This window comes from Trematomus bernacchii, unplaced genomic scaffold, assembly GCF_902827165.1.
Source record: "Trematomus bernacchii unplaced genomic scaffold, fTreBer1.1, whole genome shotgun sequence".
Lineage (NCBI taxonomy): Eukaryota > Metazoa > Chordata > Actinopteri > Perciformes > Nototheniidae > Trematomus > Trematomus bernacchii.
Genome location: NW_022987564.1, coordinates 11,039,417 through 11,061,828, shown reverse-complemented (window position 1 = coordinate 11,061,828; position 22,412 = coordinate 11,039,417). Strand labels below are relative to the sequence as shown.

The 22,412-nt window shown below is 40.0% G+C and overlaps 1 protein-coding gene across 1 annotated transcript; it reads right to left on the bottom strand.

The window, feature by feature from the left end:
* Nucleotides 1-857: 857 nt before the first annotated feature.
* LOC117478376 (kelch-like protein 10) lies at nt 858-3,934 on the bottom strand. The gene is made up of 5 exons (XM_034125391.1): nt 3,813-3,934; nt 2,978-3,461; nt 2,250-2,861; nt 1,414-1,563; nt 858-1,229 (listed from the first exon to the last, which is right to left on the bottom strand). The coding sequence occupies exons 2-5, from the start codon at nt 3,392-3,394 to the stop codon at nt 858-860; spliced, it is 1,551 nt and encodes a 516-aa protein (XP_033981282.1). The 5' UTR covers nt 3,395-3,461; nt 3,813-3,934.
* Nucleotides 3,935-22,412: the final 18,478 nt, after the last annotated feature.

Sequence of the window (22,412 nt, the reverse complement as noted above, 5' to 3'; positions counted from 1 at the left end):
ATGCGGCAAAACAGAGAAGGACAGACTGAAGTCATTCAAGCTTTTCTTCCCCTTGAATAATCCCAGTTTTGTCCAAATGTAGTTGGAGGAGATTGTGGAACATCCAGTCCTTGACATCTGCCAGAAAGTCATGTAACAGCACCAACTTATATTCTTCCGACTGAATCGCTCGTGTTTTTATTTCTCTGTCCACATAAACTCTTTTCCCTTACCTATTTCCATTGAAGTCCACTTAGATATTTCTCTCTCGGTCAGTCAGTAATGCAATATTATGTATTTGTTTGTATAGTGTTTGAGGGGCTGTATTAAAGAAGGCCAAAATGACCCATTAGTGCTCCCTTTATTGGGGACAATTACTCTGAAAGCTGTACAAAATAAAATGGTAATGACCATTCATCATGTTGTTGTCCTTGAAAAACAAAAAAATACCTGATATAATATAATAATTGTATTATTGCACATATATGTACTATATCGCAATATAAAAACCTCTTTGGTGGGGGAAGTAGATACAAAATCCTTTATACACATTTTCCATATAACAGTCAACTGTTTAATATTTAAGTTTTGGTTACCTCAGAAAATGAATATTAGTACACCTTGAAAAATGTGCCTCCTGAATGGTCCTTGATGCTATGGGGGACAGAACAGTGCAGAACATTTAATCAAATGTAGGGATTATTAATGCATGGTTTAATCTACATCAAACCATGTCTCTGCAGGTTAGACACAGCACCCTCTTCACTAGCACAAAATGTACAAGTTCCCACAAACTAAGAAGTTCAGGAAGTACAGTAAATGGAGTAGCAACAGTATAATGCTCAAGGACATTTATTTCATGGTGAAGCAAGGCACTTTTAGACAGACTCATCCGACTCTGAAACCTCCACAGACTCGCCGTCCACATGTGAAAGCGGCAGTGCGTCACGAGGCAAAGCGTACTCAGCCATGTTGGGGAGTCCGGACACCACACAGCAGCTCAGGGCGCTGCGGAATATCTCCATGTCACAGGCTTTGCACCACTCGTCCGTTATTGAGTTGTAGTATTCAACGTCATAGGAGGTGTTGAAGCCGTTGAAGCCACCAACAACAAAGATACGACCTTCGAGCACTTCGATGCCAAAGTTGCTTCGGGGAGACAACATGGAGGACAGTTCGTGCCAGGTGTTTCTCCGGGGGTCGTAAGCCTCAGCATTGCGCAGACGGGTGGTGCCGTCAAAGCCACCAACCTTTGGGAGGAAAAGCAGAGAAATCATGGTTAGATTTTTTTAAATGGAGATCGGAGCCAGCCTCTCAACACACTTGAGAGAATAAAAAACACCGGCCCTCAAAGGTTTTTCTGAGTCTAAAAAAAAGAATGCTGACCAAAACTTATATTATTATTTGAGCATCATCAGTGTTCAATGTACTTACTGCAAAGATATGGTCTGCATGTGCAATGATCCCAACGCCACTGCGGCGGCAGTTCATGAGTGCGATCGCTGTCCACTGGTTGGTCTCTGGGCAGTAAGATTCAGCTGTTTGCAGGCACTCGTTTCCATTGAAGCCTCCACAAATGTAAACCTGGTGAGAACAGGAGTTGTTTCAGTCAAATGTGGACTTGTCTTGGCTGCAACTGTTATTAATTTGTTTGTGTGTATGTTGTATAAAACACTTTTTTTGGGCAAAGAAATAAAGATTTTGTAAATGAATTGGGACCTTGTTAAAAGGTTTAACAACAATATTGTAGGTGTTAGCTCAAACAAATCTAATTTCATTCAGCGTTTAATGAATATAAGCATGCCAATATGTATTTAAGTTGTTATTTTAGAGCGATGGACAAGCTTTACACAATATGCTTTCAAACTTTAAATAAATCCATCAATGTGAGAAATGACAACTAGGTCCATAAACATAATAACTTGTTTATGCATAAATGTTCAACCTGTTGATCTTCCTGCTTACAACAACCTCACACAATTAACGTCAGTATTTAATACTGCCATGCACATCTCTAATCACTTCCAAGCACATCAAATCATATATTCTTCCAGTTGCATAAGACCTCTACTCTGCCACCATCCTCTAGCCAATTATTTCGCTTACCTCAATATAACTGCAAAAGGTCAAGCAGTAGGCTAATTGTGGACCTTTGCTAATATCTTAGAGTTTGGTTTTATTTACAATAATCATTACACTCTTGTTTCAAACAGGCAATAATAATAATAATAATAATAAGGTAATCCCAGCTGCTCTTTGACTTCACCAACCTTGTCATGGAGTGTTGTGCAGCTCGCGTCGCTCCTTTGCTCGCTCATGGGTGCAATCAGACTCCACTGGTTGGTCTCGGGCATGTAACGCTCTGCTGTGCTGAGTCGTGTATGTCCGTCATAACCTCCCATGGCATAGATGCATCCGTTCAGCACGGTGACGCTCACATAGCAGCGGCGGTAGTACATCGATGCCACCTCATGCCAGGTGTGTGTGTTCGGGTCATACCTGCGAACACTGTTGAAATGCTCCACCCTGTCAAAGCCACCAACACAGTAGATATCCCCGTTGAGGAAGGCAGTGCCGTGATAGGCTCGGGGACGCTCGTGACTGTTTGACACGTTGACCCAGCTGTCTGTGCGGATGTCGTACGCCTCGATGCCGTTAGTTGGATCTCCACCACTCCAGCCTCCGATGGCCAGCAGGACGCTGTTAGGCAGGCGAGGACGGGCGAGATGGTTGCAGAGGACAGAACTATAGTTTGGTCTGATGCAAGTGATGATATCAAGGGCTTTTCTAGCCATGAGCTTGCACTCAATGTTGTTTTTCACCAGCTCATTAGACATCACATTGCTCTTTAAATAGTCCTCACTCATCAAGGCCAGCCGGACCTGCTCAGGGAAGACAGGACAGAATCTTTTATTTGAACTTAATAGACCTGGCCTCTGTTTCCCTGTTGCTCAAGATGTTTATTTAAACTAAATGTAATGAAAGAAATGTATCATACCTTGGACAGGAGTGTAGCGAAGTGCCCTTCACGCTCTTCCGGTAAATAGGCAATCCAGAGAATGATGGCCTCAAACACAGTGCTCTCTTCTTTCACGTTGAGTTCGTCTCTACCAATGATCTCAATGATATTTCCCACAGAAAGCTGCTGGAACTCTTGGGAGAAAACAACCTCCTCAAAGTGAGCAAGGACATAGCTGAAGGCCTTGTGTTGCAGTCGGGAGCAGTTGATGGTTTTGGTAAACCGATGGATGCCAATGCAGTTCTTTACGGAGAGCTGCTCCTCCATGAAGTCGCAACAATTTTGCACGATGCCTGGGACATCGAACTGATCCGCTGCAAGCAGGAGCTCCTCCACATTGTCCCCAGTCACATGAACACTGCCAGTGTATGCAAACTCAATGATAAGCGCCATCATGTCCGCAGACAGGCCACCTATGTTGAAGACCTGCTGACCTGGAGCTGACCAGCGTCTGAAGAAAGCTCTGAAGGATGGAGGAAGGGATTCAAAATAAGATTCAAAATAAACAGTTTTTGTTAATATAAATCGTTAAAACGTATTTTTTATTTATTTAAATAAGCAAATATAACTGTGCACACATAGCCTTAAACCAAAGCACTTAAGGGCACTGTATGGCCTAATCTGGGGACATTTTGAAGAAAAATAGGATCGATTACTCCGAATCGGTATTGGTCAATCAGATATCTCTCCTATGTCGAATTTGTTTAATCAGAAATGCTCCATGAATCCGTGAGTCACTAATTACATGTGATTACTGTGCCCCTTACACATGGATCATAAACTGTTGTCAATTTGCTTTCATATTTTTACTTACAGGAAGTACTTGCTGCATTTACACAGGATGACTTTGTGAATTTGAAATTCGACATCCTTGACTCTGATGACTGCATCGCAAAAGTCTCCCTCTTGGCGGAGATCATTAAACACTGAGCTTGACATAGCCATGCTTCTGTCAGTCACTTTGAATTTGTTATTTGAAAGAGGTTCTTCTCAGTCTTTTGGTTGTTAACTTGTTTGTCTCTTGACATTGAATGAGTGAGTTCAGTCAGGAATGGGAATGAGAACACTCCCTCTGTGTTGGGGTTCTAGATCTCTAGAACCAGGATTCCATTCCAGAACTCAATACTTCCATTCCATCATTTGAACTCATACGATGTCAAAAGCAATGAACTTAACCAGTAGACCATTAGATGTACATAAAAGCATGAACATAAGCATTATTTGTTGTTATAAGCTTGTTTTTGTGTGTTTTACAGTTTTCAACAAAGTGCTAAATACAATTGTGTGGATACGTTTCACATTCATCCTAAACAATACTGATTTTGCAAGAGAAATATAAATTAACATAACAATAATCACCATATTTCTTTTGAATTAACCAAATAACCATGGCAAATTGCTCATTGTGTACAGATTATAGAGGTCAAAATGAGTGAAATGGCCTTTTATGAATAAAATTCACTTGGTTTGTGTAAATCACCACCCAGTTTGTCTTACAGAGGTCCACCAGTTAAATAAGCAACTCAGCGATTTGACTACTTACTACAACAGATCTGACTCATACTCTACATTGAAATCCATGATAATGTTTTGCTAAAACTTTCAGAGAAGTGTTAATATGTTTATATCGAGATTTTAGCTTGCAGTGCTATACATTCAGGAAGGAAGGAAGGCTTTATGCACAGATCAAACGCACATGGATCCAACCCAAAATCTGCTCTCACTCCCTGGTACTAAAGCGCTGCTTCCTCAAGGGCAAACACAGCAGGTAGCCTGAGATTTAATTAGCTAGTTAGCCTCTGGTTGAGTGAGTAAAGACCCCATCCAAGAGAAATCTGAGCTCAGTTCGCGACTTTCTACTGAGATAAATAAGAAATGTGTGCGGCAGTGAACAGTAGGAGAGAGCATTGAAGTGATAAATGGCTGCTAAATAGAGCAGCTTCTGATGAAACAGTATCAGAGGAGGTGATCATAAAGACAAAGAGGCAATGGATAAGAATGACTGTAATCAAACACATCTTAGCAAACTACTTCTTTATGCTTGTTTTCAAATCAGTGGCCGGCTAATCTGTCTTGAAGGCAAAACAACTCAGGAGTGAGATGTCAAAACAGCGTGAGCTGAATATTTAGAGGGAAATACGTTTTCAAAGCCCCAAAAGCAACAAACTAGAACTATAAATCACAAAATGGGACAGATTTGTGTTCTTCATCAATAACAATTACCCTGAAAACTAATTTTCAAATGAAGGAATTAAAAACTGTACTGAAGCCTGTTTTTTTATTTGAATGGCTGAAAGATCAATGACACAGAGACGTGTGTGTGACAGGCACATTATGAGATTTATTTATATGGATCTGTTTGAACACAGCTTCCTGGTTCATACAGTAGATGAAAATCCTTCTTACTTTGGATGACTTCTTCTTTAGCGCTCGAATAGGTTGACATTTGTGGTTTTACTGTAAGTGAAATATCAAATATTTTATACATTTGGGCTAGTTATTTCACTTAACAGAGATGTGATATGAAGCTATGTGGGCACTGACTATTGTTTGTGTTTTAATGTATGTTTGCAGTGTTTGCACTTGATTATTGGATACTCTATGAACATTTTCATTAGGCTAAGAAAATTGCCCAAAATATAAAAACAGGGATTGGCAGTAGACTAACACAAATGTTTACATATGAAAAGGTTTTTTTGTTTGTTTTTCAGTTCTTTGAAAGGTAAGATTTACATAGATCATCTTCCGTTTAGTGCCTGAGCGATGTGCCTTCAAACTCAGCATCAGTCGGGAAAAATTGTTGCCATAAATTTCACTTATTGCAATAAAATGGAAATGGAGTCTTATTTGTCAATCGGGGCTCTCCATTTCTCTCTTCTCGGAAAATGTTTCCTGTGTGAGGTTAAGCAAGCATAACCATGATTAACTGGAAATATAATTAAACAATCCCTCTGAGCATCTATCAGTCATTATGCCAGAATGTGACAGTGTTAATACTCAGAGATTTTAACATGCATGAGGGAGAAACAAAGAAACTGGAGTCCCAACGTGTGATAAGAACAGAGATATGACTGGACACTAATGAAGATGTATGTAGCCAATAGATATCACTGTGTGTGTGTGAGTGGGAGTGTGTGTGTCTTCTTTGAAAGAATATGGACTTCATCGGGATCTAAATTGCCTCTACAATAGCTTAATAAATGCATGTAGAAAAAAATAAATTACGCTTGTCAGTTACAATTTATTCAAATAGTAAAAAGTCTATTGCTTTATCATCCATGTCATGTCTGTGAATCTAACTGCCGTTACTACATCCTACTGATTCATAAATTATCCCCCGCTGACTTTTTTTCTTATCACCTTCTGCACTGCTGAAGTATAAATGTGTGTTTAAATGAAACGAATAAAATGTTACAGACTCCTTGTTTGTACGTGGTGTGATGCAAAAACTCTCTGCCAATATTTCCACCTCGATACGACCTCTTCTGCCTGTCACAAACACTTGGACACAGAATAACAAGAAAGCTCTTGTGACCTCTGACCTTTGTTCAAGAAACAGCCTGCAGTAGGATTTGATTCTTAGTCTGTCTGCAACAAAGTCAGACTGAAATAGAAACAAGCATTTTGCCACATATTTGTATGATTGTTTATATCAAGTGTTTTGTTAGTAACTGTTAACCAGCTAAATTAGAAACCACAGCAACAGAACGTTTAAAAAAAGTATTCCATTAAAGTTGACAAAAGAAAATGAGAAATAATGCCTGTTCCATCCACTACTGCTATGCAAAGAACAGCAGTCGGGGGTATGGAGATAAACGTTTGGCAGCAGAAGAAGAGAACAATGTAATCACGTGGATGGACAATCACTTTATAACAGCCATGCAGTAAAGTGTTGTTATAAATCACAGTCAGACTGATACATTTTGCAAACTCCCAACTGTAATGTTGCATTGTGGGTATGCCAGGTTTTGGCATAGTAGAAGAAAGTGTGACGTAAGAAAGAGGATATCTCTGGTCCTACTACTCCAATCCTTCTGACAATATTATCGGAGTGCAATGATTAATTGGATCAAACCATTCAGAAGTTCAGTAGTTTCTTTTCCTGTTTGCAAAAACATTTAAAAGCCTGAACTATAGTACTCTACTTTCATAGACTTGCTAGCTTTAGGATAAAAAACCACAAGGTCCACAGGCATTTCCCCTTAGGCAAAGATTTGTGTCAGTGCCATGTTCAATACACATGATCGCAGTAAACAGAATCCAGTTGCACTGTTGCTTCTGAGATCAATGGCGAAAACTGCCGCTCTATATGTCTGATTTTTTTTTCCCGGACAGTCTTGAAGGAGTAAATGATGGATGTGGATTAAGGGAGAGAGAAGAGAGTGTGAGAGGGCAAAAGAGAGAGGACACGAGGAGGAGAAAGAAGCTCTGCAGCAGCTGGAATTGATTTTTTAGGAAGCGACGGAGGGAAGCAGGAAACTGCTGCCACATCCCCTGGAGCCTCCCTCTGACACACACACACAGGCTACACCAACTCTCCCCACACACACACACCTGTGAGAACACACCTGCACATACACACTTTGCTGATTCTGCACATAACACACACTCTCTATCACACTCCTGCCTCGCTCTTCCTTTTAACCTTGCACAATCCCACACTCAAATCAGTTAAGAACATTGCAAATGTTTCTTTGTTGGGGGTTTTCCTCCCATCAGAGCAGCTAAATTAGCTCTCTGGTAGACTCTGTTTCACTTCAAAAAGCAACACGGGCACAGAAATAATGAAAAATACCTATGTGAGTTTGAGTACAGTTCATTACGATGATATTGATCTTCTCAGTAGAAAAGGCTCCGAGGCTTCTGCTGCCACGGTTTACTTCAGAGGCTACAACAGAGTTTCGATTTATGATGACTCAGCAGGAAAAGAGCCACAGATAGGAAACTAAAGTGTGTGTTTATATGCTCTTTAAGACTTACTTAAAAATCCAAGACACAGATCATCAACAAGTGATCTCAGTATTTAGGTTTAGATAACACTAAAAAAGCCAACTAGCACATTCGCTGTGTATTTTTTCCCCACTGAGTTGAAGCTGCTCATGAAGGTTATTAGACATTTGGTCTACTAGTTTTGTCCTGCTTTTTACAATTTTGCAATCCCAGCTATGCTTCCTTATAAAGCATTAGATTTGCTGAACACATCAGTGAGTCCTTACACTAAAACACATCTTGTCTCGTCATGTTACAAATAAACACGTTCGGTTTTTAAATGAAAACAAACATCTGAGATAAGCAGCCAAACAGCATTATGTTAGAAGAAAAGGACATTAATATCTTATTTTTAAGCTCTACAAGGCTGTACATTTCTTCAACATTAATCAATAACTGATGAGGATGCTATTTCTTGGTTTCACAGCTAAAATCAAAAGCTTTTATTTGATTGTTAACTGCAGTGACACAGCTGAGTAAAATCATGTTTTTCCATTTAATTTTTAAACACATTAGGACTATCAGTGCAACATTTTCTATAAAAGAATGCACACATATAATTAAACTCGGGAGAAAGCAGAACAAATCTCTTGCTAACTCCCTCGTTGCCTCAATAATTGGTTGAATAACTTTAAGGGTAGGAACTCCTCATATTTCTTTCTGCTGAGGAAGAATGTGCATGCTTTCCGAATTTTTAAATCAAAACAAGAGCTGTGATGCATCTGCTAAATGCACCCTCATTCATCCTCAACTGGTATTGTGTGTTATTTAGCCTTCCTAGAGGACTAAACAAAATAAACGAACTGTTGCATGAAATAAATATGTCTGTGGTTCTCTTTTAGTGTGTGTGTGTGTGAATGTGTGTGAACAGAAAGTAATGAAAAACAGCACGTTTGCTCAAGCAGCTTAACCCAGACAAATAAAGGTTAATGAAATACGAGCCCTTAAACTGAATGTGTAATTTCTTCAGGAGGCTGTAAAGCGCTGCTGGTAGTACACACACACACACACACACACACACACACACACACACACACACACACACACACACACACACACACACAGAGAGAGAGAGAGAGAGGAGAGAGAGAGAGAGGAGAGAGAGAGAGAGAGAGAGAGAGAAACCCTGTAATGTAACTATATAAGTATGCAAAGAAAACCTACTGCACACGCTCCTGAAAAGGAACGAGTGTGTTTTCAGTCAAATTAATGGAAATATGAATATGGGTTACTACCTTTTCTGCCTCTTCAGCTTTTCTACTTTTTTTTCTAAGAAGCATTGCAGCAACACAGACCTACTTCTCCTCTCCTCAACCCCCTGCAAATGCACCAGAGTCTTTTCTAAACATGGAACAATGCTTTATTCAATCCACATAAAAATCTAACATTTTGAGCAACAGTGGGCAACAAACATTTTATTTTGTCAGAAAAACTGAGGAAAAGTAGGAGTCAGGCCTTTGACTGGGTGTATATTAGCATCATGTTTGTATTACTAGTATAAATACAGATTTCAGAGATTTACGCAGTGTTATCTTTTGTTGTCTTCTGCCTTTTTTATCTGTCTTGCACCTTGTTATTTACGATTTATAAATTGTTATATCAATAACTTCAGCTTTGTTGCTTAATAGTGTGTCGTCTTGCTTTTGCAGCAACAAAACCAAAGAATATATCATATTTTATTTTCAGTACTAGATGGAACAATTATAGTTGAGTTAAACAGTTTTTGTGATTCAAGTAGCCTTAGGTTCACAAATAGAAGAAACAGTCCATTAGGATAAATATAGATAAATAAATAAGATCAATCAATCGTAATTAGATGAAGATAAAACTGGAAGTATCCAATAATATAAAAAAACACATTTTGCATTAGGAGAATAATTTTAGGTAGTTCAAACAAATAACCCTTACAGTAGAAACAGGAAAAATGACAAAACCCAAACCTGAACTTTCCCTTTAAGCAATATTCTGTGTAATGATTTTTCAGAACGTCCTCGCCCTAAGCTAACTGTTCCCAAGCCATCTGAGAAACTGTAACTCTGGCTTAACAGGCACAAAACAGCTGACACGACGACACACACACCTACAGAGGTATATTACCAGTCCACCAGGGAACTAAACTGCTTACAGGACACACTGAGTCCTTAATGACCCAAGGTGAGTGTATGTGTACGGTTTGTGTGTGTGCGTGTGTGTGCGTGTGCGTGTGCGTGTGTGTGTGTGTGCGTGTGTGTGTGTGTGTGTGTGTGTGTGTGTGTGTCAAGAATATGTGGGCATAAACCATATTTGTTTCTGCATAACTTTGTTGCATGCAGGTGTTGTTTCTCTGAGTGCACGATGTACATTATTTTGGTGTGTGTGTGTGTGTGTGTGTGTGTGTGTGTGTGTGTGTGTGTGTGTGTGTGTGTGTGTGTGGATCAATATAGCTATAGCTGTAATAAGCTGCTGTGACAGTATTGCAGCTGCCTCTGGAGCACAGATATGAGGAACTGTCGTCTAATTTAGCTGAACAGCAAAACACTGCTTCATTTTCTCACATACATAAATATACAGACACACACATTTAAGTCTCATCCTCCATACGTAGAATTTGACAATGTTCTCCCTCTGCTGTAAGTGAGTATGAAATATGAGATTACACAATATTATAATTTAAGGAAAAATTAATCAGAGGAAATATTTGTGATTAAATCATTTCAGTTCATTGTAGAAATGCAATCTCTCTCTGTCCTTTATTTCAATGTAATGTTTTTGGATAGCTGTTTAGCTTACAGACTCTAATCAAATGGTTATTTCCCTGTTGTCATGCACAGCTATCTCTTAACTGTATTAATAATGTATAACAACATCCCAGCACTGCAAGTTAAAGTACATGTCAGAGAGGGAAAGAAAGAATGAATAGAAAACTGAAACATGAGTTGTTGTCTGTTGTTAGCTGACCACCCTACAGTATAACCATTATTGAATTGAATGCTGGATGCATGCAATATACATGTAAGCAGCCAACTATTTATTTAGTCATGAGGCTAAATATTTATTATTATTAATATATCAGTTATAATGAAACTTTGCAGACAAGACACTTGAAAGGTAAACATACTGTAGTACACATGAAATAAATAATATTTTTACATTTTATGCATATTTTTTATTTGCCAATAAAAAAAACCTGTGTTAAAATATCAGAAATATGTTTTTCTGCTTTGCTGAGGTGGAATAGTAAGTGTTTAAAAACAAAATGTGACTCTGTGCAATGGAATCAGAGGAAGTGATTGACAGGCTGGTAATCAGACTGTACCACAAAGAGACAACCCCCTAGGAGATATTGATGAGCGTGTGAGAGAAAAGAAGATGGGAAGTAACAGGTGTGCACAAACTGACACCTCTTAGATAAAAAAACAAACATGTGTGCATGTACTGTAAGATTATGATTACATGAAAGTAAGAAAAAGACACGCACACTCAGACAGACGGACAGAAACTCCCTGGACAGCAGAGATGAATGATGATGCAAGGATGTGAAATTACAGCTCAGAGTATCTGATGGTCTGACCACTCTCTCCTCTGTCCTCAGTTCATTGTTGTGTTCGTCCTCAGGCTAATAGTCATGGCTCTCTGTTTGCATGTGAAGGCGAATCATCAAAGAGTGGTGGTTATTAACAGTTATTATTATTAACAGTTATTAGAGGAAAACCACTGGCGAGCTGTTGACTCCACTCTCACTCTCACACTCTCACACTCTCACACTCTCTCACACACACACACACACAAACACAGAGTAACTCAAATTGGCCTATTGTTAAAACAGCTGCCGAACAGAAGCTACCATCCTGTACAACAAACTAAAATAACCCAACGCATTCATCTGTCAACTATCCGGAACATAAGAGAAAATAGGAAGAGGAAAGAGGAAAAGAGAAGAAGAGAACAGAAGAACAATCACCGTCTGATGACTCACTGTGTGATTAACTCGTTTCCTAAAGCATGTGTGTTGGAGTGTGTGTGTTTGTGTATTTGTGTGCATATTTATACATTAGGATGCATGTATGCAAATATTAGCATATGTGTATATTATGCATAGATTTATGTTTCTTTATATGTATGGTTGTACTGTGTTGTAGATGTTGACTTTTGCTACACATCAAACGGATTTCCACAAGAAAAAGGAAATAAAATAAAAAATGTTTAGGAATTATACAAAAAAGGACTTACATCGATCTTTCGAAAAATGCTTTTTATTTATATATGTCGGTCCCTGTGCTTTTATTTGCTCTTTGTTTTTTTTCTAGTGTAATGCACTTTCTTAAATTGTTAAAGTTACAGTAATTCATGTGTGTCAATCCTTGTTATTTTTTTAGGGCTTCAATAGTGTTAAAAGTAAATGGTTGTTTTCCTATTTATTATGAGCTTTACTTTACATCCTGCAAAAGTTCCTTTTGAGAGAAGAATGGAGAGAGAGAAAAGAGTGACGGGAGCATGAAGAAAGTGTGATTACATTTCCTACAAGATGGCACTGTGAGTGTAAAAGCATTTATTCACACAAACTGCAGCAGCGACTTTAAATATTAAAGTCATTCAGTTTTTCAATTCAAGCACTTAAGTGCTGCTGCATCGTGCTGTGTCATGCCCCTCTGCCTGCCTCAACAGCGACTCTAAAACCAGCCTGGATGGTAACATGTTGTTCAGAGAATATTATAAAAATAATATAAAATGCAAAAACATCAGCCAAATCAGAAAATCTCAATTTATAGCTGTGTATTGTGTCGAATCAGAGAGTATCAAAAACACAGGTTTTCTGTTGCTAGCGTTGATGGTCACACACGTGTGTGTGTGTGTGTGTGTGTGTGTGTGTGTGTGTGTGTGTGTGTGTGTGTGTGTGTGTGTGTGTGTTCGGTGCAGAGCACAGGAGACTGTTGCTGTTAAAAAATGCACATCCTGCTCTGTTGCACAAGCTGCTGCATGGCAGACAAAGTGGGTCAGTGTGTACACACACACACACACACACACACACACACACACACACACACACACACACACACACACACACACACACACACACACACACACACACACACACACACACACACACACACACACACACACACACACACACACACACACACACACTAGGGACATTGGCAGCCTTGTGTTCATATGTTCTCTCTTAATAGCTCTCATTTTTTCTTTTACCCTTTCTTACAAAGATATACTGTACACGTGAACACACTCAGAAACTCCCTGATAAGTGCGTTTCACTTGAGTTTGGCAATATTTGCTCCAGCTGTTCCAGCTCTTGTGGCCTGAGATGATGAGGACTAAATATGAGGGAAGCAGATCTAAGAAATTGGGGACAAAAATTGAGAGATGATGAGGAAAGGAGGGCAGAGAAGAGAAGAGAAAGATATGAAAAAGATATGAAAAAAAGAAGAATCAAGAACAAGGAGAAAAGAGGAAAGGAAACATGAAAGGAAAAAATAAGGAAGGAGAGGAAAGGAGAAAAAGGTAGGAGGGCAAAGAAAAGTGAAAAAGAGGGGGAAATGAAAAAGAAAGGGGAGGGGAAATGAGGGAAATAAAAAGGGGGAAAAGGAGTTGAGGCAGGAGGAGAGGAGAACATTTGAAAGAAAGGAAATTAAACAGAAAAGAGAGAAGAGAAAATTAAAGACGAGATGATAAGAGAATAATAATAGAAGGAGAAAACGAGAAATTATATTCGCACAATCTTTTCGGTGTTCAAAGCAAACACTGATTATTTGCCAAATGAGCCACTTGATTAACTTACCGTTGTGTAGCGAAAAGGGCTGATGGCAGTTTCAGCGCTGTGTGTCCAGTATTTAATTAGATCACAAAGATGCCTGCTAAAGCTTTAGCACCCTAAGAGTGTTTATTGGACCATAAAAACTAGTGTTGCGTCATATCAAAAGAATTAAACACTCACACTCTTTGAACACACACTTGCACAAACACACACACAGTTGTGTGGTGATCAAAGTGTGTGTGTCAGTGCCAAAAGAAGTTGCTGTATGTCTCTGAGGTCCAGGAATAGAAAGCCTAACAACTAATACCATCCCTCCTGCTAGACATACGTGAGGAAGTTAGATACAGGTAAAATGACAGTATGTGCGACAAACACACACACAGACGCACACACACACCTCACATGTAAATAAACACATGAGACAGGACACATATACACACTTTTAGTATCACATTACAACGACACTCTCATTTTGCCTTTTCACTTTCTAACACAAACAAACACACACACACACACACGCACACACACACACACACACACACACACACACACACACACACACACACACACACACACACACACACACAGATTGTATTCACAGAGGAGCAGCATGAAAGTCAGAAGTTCCTGCCTTCTCGAACCACCTGTCTTCAAACACCAAAACATCTGGTGTTTCATATCAATCTAAAAAATGGATGCACACTGGTGTTTCCACATCTAGCAGGACACACACACACACACACACACACACACACACACACACACACACACACACACACACACACACACACACACACACACACACACACACACACACACACACACACACACACACACACACACACACACACACACACACACACACACACACACACACACACACACACGCACATTTCCACAATAAACATTTCTTGGCAGCATCATTTAGTTCCGAATTGTTAAACCCCTCTCAAACAGATACTAATGAAACTGTGATTCTTTTTTTAGACGGAGAGAAGCTTCTCATTGAAAACAGCACTGATGAAACTCTTTGAAACTCTTTGATGTTTTACAACGCTTGTCTTTAGTCTGTGATTTACAACATCTATCCACTGAATCCAATGAAACTCCTTCAGGCTGCACACAGTGAGTCCCAGACACTATTGTACATTTATGTATTATGGATTCACTGTCAGAATTCTAAAAATGCAGGTCATGCATGTTCACTTTAAATAATGGAGGGAGGGCGAGGGAGCAGTTCCCCCAGTTTTTAGTGTGCTTTTGTGTAAAAGATTATTCATATTTATGTAACAGTCGCAGCTTTATCCCTACTTGTAGAAATAAAGACTTCCAATGAACTATGATCATAGATTTTGGTCTTTCATGCTGATGAAATCCAACCATACAAATATTCAGATCACAAATCAAGTCACCTGGTGTCATGTAAAAATGCAGTTACGCCGGAGACATTTGTGTCAACGAATTCACCTTTTGGAAGCAAGAAATAAAGCTTTCAAGTATTTGTGATGTTTCTAGTACTTAACTGAACCTGTTGCCCTGCACCTATGAATGAACAGCAGATAACATTCAGGGGTGGAAAAGTGCAATGTCTGTTTACAGGTAAGAAATGTAACTTCAGCCAATATGTCACACTCGCTAGGAGAGGATGCTGGCATTGTTTGACACTTCTCCACCTACAATAAGTCCTCTATTTTCAGTCCATGTTAGAACCTCTTGTGTTTTTTTTCTTTTAAACATTGGTTAACTATAATAACAGCTGTCACATTTTGTTTCAACCGAACTGTACTTTGATTCAAGTAGTTGTCACATACCTCCTGTTAGCTCTCTCCCGCTCACCGGTCGCTAGCCCGCTAGCTAGCAGCCTCCAGCCGCCCGCCATCCACATGCTTGTCAGCTCCCTGCCGTCAGCTGGCCAAAACCATTGGAAAGTCTCGTCTCTGCACAGCACAGCTACTGTGAGGTATTTCCCAGAAGGTCTCTCGGCTGTCCCTGTGCGGGTAGCCCTTGGTAGCTGGGACTGATGTCTCTGAAGCTAGCTATTATTAGCTGCTCAGCTGTAGCACATTAAATAAACAGCATGTAAATATACCTGTAAATGTCTCTTTGGTATGTTTAGATGTTGGTGTGGTTCTCACTCTTCATTGCCACCAGCTATCAACACACTGTCTGCTTCATTCCCATTACACAGCTCAGACTGGCAGGCTGCTGTCACTCAAAGATATAAAACGAACAGACTTTTAAAAATATTTTCTCAAATAACTTTTCTTTCTTTTAAAAACTAGAAAGGTTCCCTAGGGTGAAGAGCTTGTGTCTTGTCTTGTCTCCACACAAATCAAAGAAGAGTTGAATCTGAATTGTCCTTCTCCTCTCCCTTACATTCAACATGGCCATACAGATCACAAAAACAAATAATAATTCAACTTGTGCTTAACTTAAAGGTGGGGTAGGTAAGTTTGAGAAACCGGCTCGAGATACACTTTTTGTTATATTCCATGAAATGCTCTTAACATCCCGATAGCAATGAATATCTGAAGTGCTTTGACAAAAAATCCATAAAAAAATGTCATCTGTGGAAGCCGTAATACTGTAAAAAGCACGACCAATCATTTTAGCCGGCCCGGCTAAAATAACTGGATGGCCTACCTGCCTGTCAGCCTTCCATCTGTGCACAAACTTATCTCGTGCCCTCATTGGTCATGTGCGCGTTCGTGTGTGTTGGAGGAGGGGCTCTGTAAGGAAGTGGCAGATTTTTTCCGATTGTGTATTTTCAAATTCTAGCGCACTCGAGCTGGTTTCTCCAAAATTACCTACCCCACCTTTAAGTGGGTCATAACATATTGAGTGTGGAATCAATCTGCAAATCAGGTTCAAAATGAAACCTAATCTTTAAAGAAATGCTGATAACATTTTTAATATATTGGCACAGCTGACATTTTTGTCAGTTTGACAACTGCTTTTACTTAAGATGCACATGCTGTACTGTATATTGCATCACTCAGTTACATGCTTACTTCTCATTTTCTTGGACGCATCATTTGAAAAAGGTCCCTGGTGAAATATCTTTCAGTGTGATCCAAACTTTTTACCAATCGTTTGACACTATCATTCAAAAATAGCCCCAGCAGGCAGTTAAAGAGCACAAGCAGCGTGTTTGAGTCTGAGGGATGGCTTGATCAGTCTGCCGTGACATTTCCACGGTTTCTCTTTCCCTCCATGTCTACAGAGACCATAGAAGTGGGGATGTGACATCCTGTCCTGAGTCGAGTAGAGTAGAGAGAAAGAGTGACACTCCCAATTAAAAAGCTCCATTCCTCTTTTTCATTGTCTTTCTTTATTTTATTTTATTTCCTATTCAATCTCAATTTCCCTCTTCATTCTTTATCTTCTTCACACATTCTGAATGCTTCTTTTTCTCCTTCCCTTCACACACTTTAACCAGATTTCCCTCCTACACTCTCTCTCTTCACATTTTTCCATGTAACACTCAGCCTGTCTATCTCTCTCACCCCCATCTCCACCCCTCTGTCATCTGATCAGTCAAATTAATGGCTTTATTTCCATCGTATCGCCATGGTGATGAATCATGTCGTTAATCATCATATTGCCTGGGTGACGGATCATGTCATTAATCAGGATTTTTTTCGGTGCTAAAGCAGCATGTAAAAGAAAGCAAACCCACACGTTGGTGATTAGCAATTAACACAAACACTCACACACAAACTCACTCACACACACACACACACACACACACGCACGCACGCACGCACACACACACACACACACACAGAGCGGAAAGTAAAGCGTTAGTCACCTGGGTCTTTAAAGGCGTTATTATTATAGATCATAACAACATTTTAAATCAGTGAATGCAGTGACGCTGTTAGATAAATCTTTATCATTAATTCCATTAAGGCAGCGGCTCCAAACCAGGTGGTAGCACCGCATGGTTGCTACCCGATTTAAGCAGTAAAGAGATAATAACAGGGATTGCAAATGAGAAAAAAAAGTTATTATGCAACACAAAGTTATGTATAGTTTGTATAGCCCAAAAATAATACAAATAAAACATTATTCTCTTCCAGAAGGGACAGACATGCAGTGGATGCAATATAAAATATGTAAAGTATGCACAAAACAATCTCATCACAGAGTCAATAGCTGATGTAATTATATCACATTATACTGAGGTTGCTGAGAAGAAGTGTACACTTTATATTCAAGATAATACAAAAGTAACTGTTCAATTGCTTTGAAATATATCACACAATAGTTGAATCATAATATCTGTTTTTCATTCCTGACTTTAGATTCTCAAAAAACAATGTGTATGTGTAAAACAGCAGAGTTGTAGCTGGCCTTTATAAGTATTCAACAGTTTAGGAAGAGTTGACATGCACCCCTGTGGCCCTGCATGTCACTAATGGCCAGAGATGGGGTCGTTACTAAAAGAAAGTAATATATTACATATTACATATTACTTTTAAAAAAAAGGAATATATTACACTACTTCGTTACTCTCTACATAAAGTAACTCGTTACTTTACTCGTTACTTTACTCGTTACTTTACTCGCAGGGCCGGCCCGCCCCTCCCTACAGGCAGATCACACAGACTGCTAAAGTTTCAAATGTTCTCTTTAGTTCAGTTTCCATTCCATAAGACTGATCCAGATAGCTCTGACCATGGCTGTCCTCTGTCTCCTGCTATCTGTATTTTGCGCAGTATATCTCTGAACGATGCGATGGTGATTCCACTGTGCAAATGGGCAACATTACCTCTACTATGAAGGATGCTACAAGCCTGTCCATCTCTGCTTTGGTTACCGGTCCTCCAAATTCTAATTTGTGCCGCTTCGGAGTCGGCGGCGGCGACTCACAACATCCTCACTCTGGGTTCGGGGGTCCGGTCCTTAGCTATTAGCTTCACCTTAGCATGTGTTCTTTGCAGGTGTTTGTTGAGGTTTGACGTGGTGTTTGCAGCAGTGTATAACAGCTTCTGGCCTGGACACAGTTTGCACCTCACCGTCACATTCCTGTCTATTCTTCGGACGAACTCAAAATAATGGACATACCTCCACCCCTCGAAAGTTATCGCTGACTCAGCCATGTTTATGCAGCACTGCACGTGGATATGTGGACGCGCAAGTCGCGCAGATTACGTACATATAAACCTGCGGCGGAAACCCCTCTTGTCTGTCAGTGTGATTATGACTGATTTTATAAAAGTAACGAAGTAACGCGTGTCGGGGCAATGTTAGTAACTGTAGTGTGATTACTGAATTATAAAAGTAACGCGTTACACTACTCCGTTACCGACAAAAGTAATATTATTACAGTAACGCGTTACTTTGTAACGCGTTACACCCAACTCTGCTAATGGCGCATTTCCACTACACGGCCTGGCTCGGCCTCGCTCGGTATGGCTAGGCCTCGTTATGCCTTGTTAGGACTGGCTCACTTTATGCTGCGCTTCCATTACAGTTTAGGAACTGGGGTAGTATCTATAGTAACGCAGTGTAGGCGGAGCCGTGACGTCATCTTCTATGAGAACCCCAGAAAAACAACACAGCTGTTAGCTGTTAGCACTCAAGCTCACAGCTCCTCATATCTGTTCAGAAACTAGACAAAAGTTAAACAAGTACAAACCACAGACTGTCTGTGTCATGGCGAGTACAGTCGCTGGTTTATTTATGTCTGTATAGGCCGTTGTTGTGAGTGTGGACGGTCGGAGCATATATTGCGTTAGCTTAGCCGATCTCCATTTAGACAACGCACATTTTAAAAGGTTTTTCGCCAGCCGTCTGTCTGCAGACTTGTCAAAGCATGAATTCATGGTTTTTACTAACCGGTATCAGTATGTTGTTACTTCGGCATCATTTTGAAATGTGTATTACAATTAAATCACGGTCAAATATGTTCATCTTGTAGTAGTTGTAGCCCCCTTGCCAGCGATTCTCTCTCTAGTTTAGCAAACTCAGCTCGACTCAGCCCTGTTTGTTGGCCCCGATAGAACCACGATTTTGTCGGGCCAGAAAAAAGGTGAAAAAGTAGCCCCGGGCCGGAACTAGGCATAGTGGAAACGCAACCAAAAACTGGCCCGGCACGACACGGCACGCTTAAACCGCGCTCCGCGCCATGGTGGAGATACGCCATTATAGACATTGCCTCTTATTAAGGGCTCAAAAGCAAAAAAGTTTAATTATGGTTGTTCAAGATTACATAAATAGACAAAGACTTTATGTGAAAAGGATATTCAAATGCCAATTATGTTTAACATTCAAGTTTGGTTTGTATGATGTTGTTAAAATCTGAATTTACTGTAAAAGTGGTATAATTTTTTGAAAGAAACATGCTTCACCCTGTCAATCCTCCACCAGGCTGGACAGGTCTCTCTCACTCATTTGACTCAGGACAAATGCCCAGGGCAGTTTTATGAATTCACATGTCAGCAGAGTCATTAAAGAGCGCTGTTGCCCTCCTGCTGTGAGAAGGTCGACACACCCCTCTTTAATTGCTCCTGACCTCATCTGGGATGTCCCAATCGTTATAAGACATGTTTGATATTTTCATCAAGGGCCTCCCAGTGCGAGCAGATGAAAAAGCTGCTTTGATCGAGTTCAGCGGGGAAATTGGGCCGGACAATCAGAGACAAAATGATGTCTCTTGGGTCGATGGATTTACAAGGGTTTTTCAGGTGAACACACAAAAGAGAATTGACCTAAACATTCAAGTTTCTCACTAATCCCTGCATAGGAAAAACTGCTATCTCATCTGAATGCTCACTCAAATCAATTCAACAGTCTGTCTCACACACACACTTGACAAACATGCACACATTCAGGAACACACAGGCTTTCTTTCCCTCAATGATCTCAGATGAATTTCATCAGAGATCATTGCTTCATTAGTGAAGCTCTAGTTGTTCAGACTGATTTAATTATCAAATCATCTATGCAGTGTGTGTGTGTGTGTGTGTGTGTGTGTGTGTGTGTGTGTGTGTGTGTGTGTGTGTGTGTGTGTGTGTGTGTGTCAGTGTGTGTCAGTGTGTGTGTGTGTGTGTGTGTGTGTGTGTGTGTGTGTGTGTGTGTGTGTGTCAGTGTGTGTTTGAAAGAGATTATGCAGTGATCTTGGCTGACATTGATCAGCCTAGTCTAATTGGGAGCATCTAGCCGTGTAATTGATTCTGCTACACTTCACAACTAGATGAGTTTAGCAACATCACATCAACAACACAGATTCATACTGATGAACAGAACTACACAGAACCAAACCGAGCCGAGCCAAACCGAACCGAACCGAGCTAACCTGAGCGACAGAAATAAGCTAAACTACTGTGAACAAACAGATAATACAAATAATCTCTCTCTTTTTGTCCTGGTCCATTCATAAAAACAACGCTGCAAATTAGCTGATCAGATTTTGGCCACTTTGTAATGTCACAAGGTTTTTTTGGGTTGTGCAACCAGTAGCAAATAACCAACGGTGGTAACAACCGCCCACCTTATCACCTGAATCTCCTCCTAGAGCACCATTGTGTTTTTCTTAAACCAAACACTTTGCAGAGGGGCGTGGCCAGGAGCAGCTCATTAGCATTTAAAGCTACAGACACAGAATCAGCACTTTTGAAACAGGGCTAAAACAGAGGGGTTTATGGCATGATACAATGCAAGATCTGTTTGGTATTTCGAGCCAAACACTTCAGAGACATGTTTTGTATATATCTGAGACCTATAATATATTGTTGAAAATAATCATAATAGGGTACCTTTAAGTTTTGTATCTGCCATAATGTTGAATACGCCCTGACAGCTTAAAGGTAGGGTAGGTAAGTTTGAGAAACCGGCTCGAGATACGCTTTTTGTTATATTCCATGGAATGCTCTTAACATCCCGATAGCAATGAATATCTTAAGTGCTTTGACAAAAAATCCATAAAAAAATGTCATCTGTGGAAGCCGTACTGTAAAAAGCACGACCAATCATTTTAGCCGGCCCGGCTAAAATAACTGGATGGCCTACCTGCCTGTCAGCCTTCCATCTGTGCACAAACTTATCTCGTGCCCTCATTGGTCATGTGCGCGTTCGTGTGTGTTGGAGGAGGGGCTCTATAAGGAAGTGGAAGATTTTCTCCGGTTGTGTATTTTCAAATTCTAGCGATCTCGAGCCGGTTTCTCAAACTTACCTACCTACCTTTAAGCAAACCATCCAAAGTGACATCGGATATCACTGGAAATGTTTCTTTTGAATTTAAAGACCATAGAAGTGATTAGGGAAGCTGAAGAGCGTTAACATTATTTTCTGTAACTGTTAATTAAGGATTATTAAGGGATGCACTGTACTGTATCACTGATTACCTAACTCACCCAATAAGAGCCTCTTCTAAACAGTTTGCAGTGTGGTATAAAGAGCTTGAAGATAGAATATTCAACAATGTAGCATTGTACGGTATCGAAAGGTGGGCTGTGTACATCTTACATGACTTTACTGACTGCCCCCACAATGCAGTATAGCAGAGATGACTAAGGTTTTACTCACCATAACGTTTTTTCCAATGTAACCCTGAAACAATATCTATCCTGTCAGCAAACATTTAAAAAAGTGGTCATCAGGGAATTGCTTACTACCCTTATGTTTAGGATTTCATAAAAACTCAACAATATATTAAATATTTCGAAC

Excerpts from the sequence above, each read along its gene's own strand:
- LOC117478376 (XM_034125391.1), bottom strand. The coding sequence starts at position 3,394 with ATGATGGCGCTTATCATTGAGTTTGCATACACTGGCAGTGTTCATGTG. Across the intron at positions 2,862-2,977 it reads TCGCTACACTCCTGTCCAAG|GTCCGGCTGGCCTTGATGAG; the intron begins GTATGATACATT and ends TTCCCTGAGCAG. Across the intron at positions 1,564-2,249 it reads GCACAACACTCCATGACAAG|GTTTACATTTGTGGAGGCTT; the intron begins GTTGGTGAAGTC and ends TGTTCTCACCAG.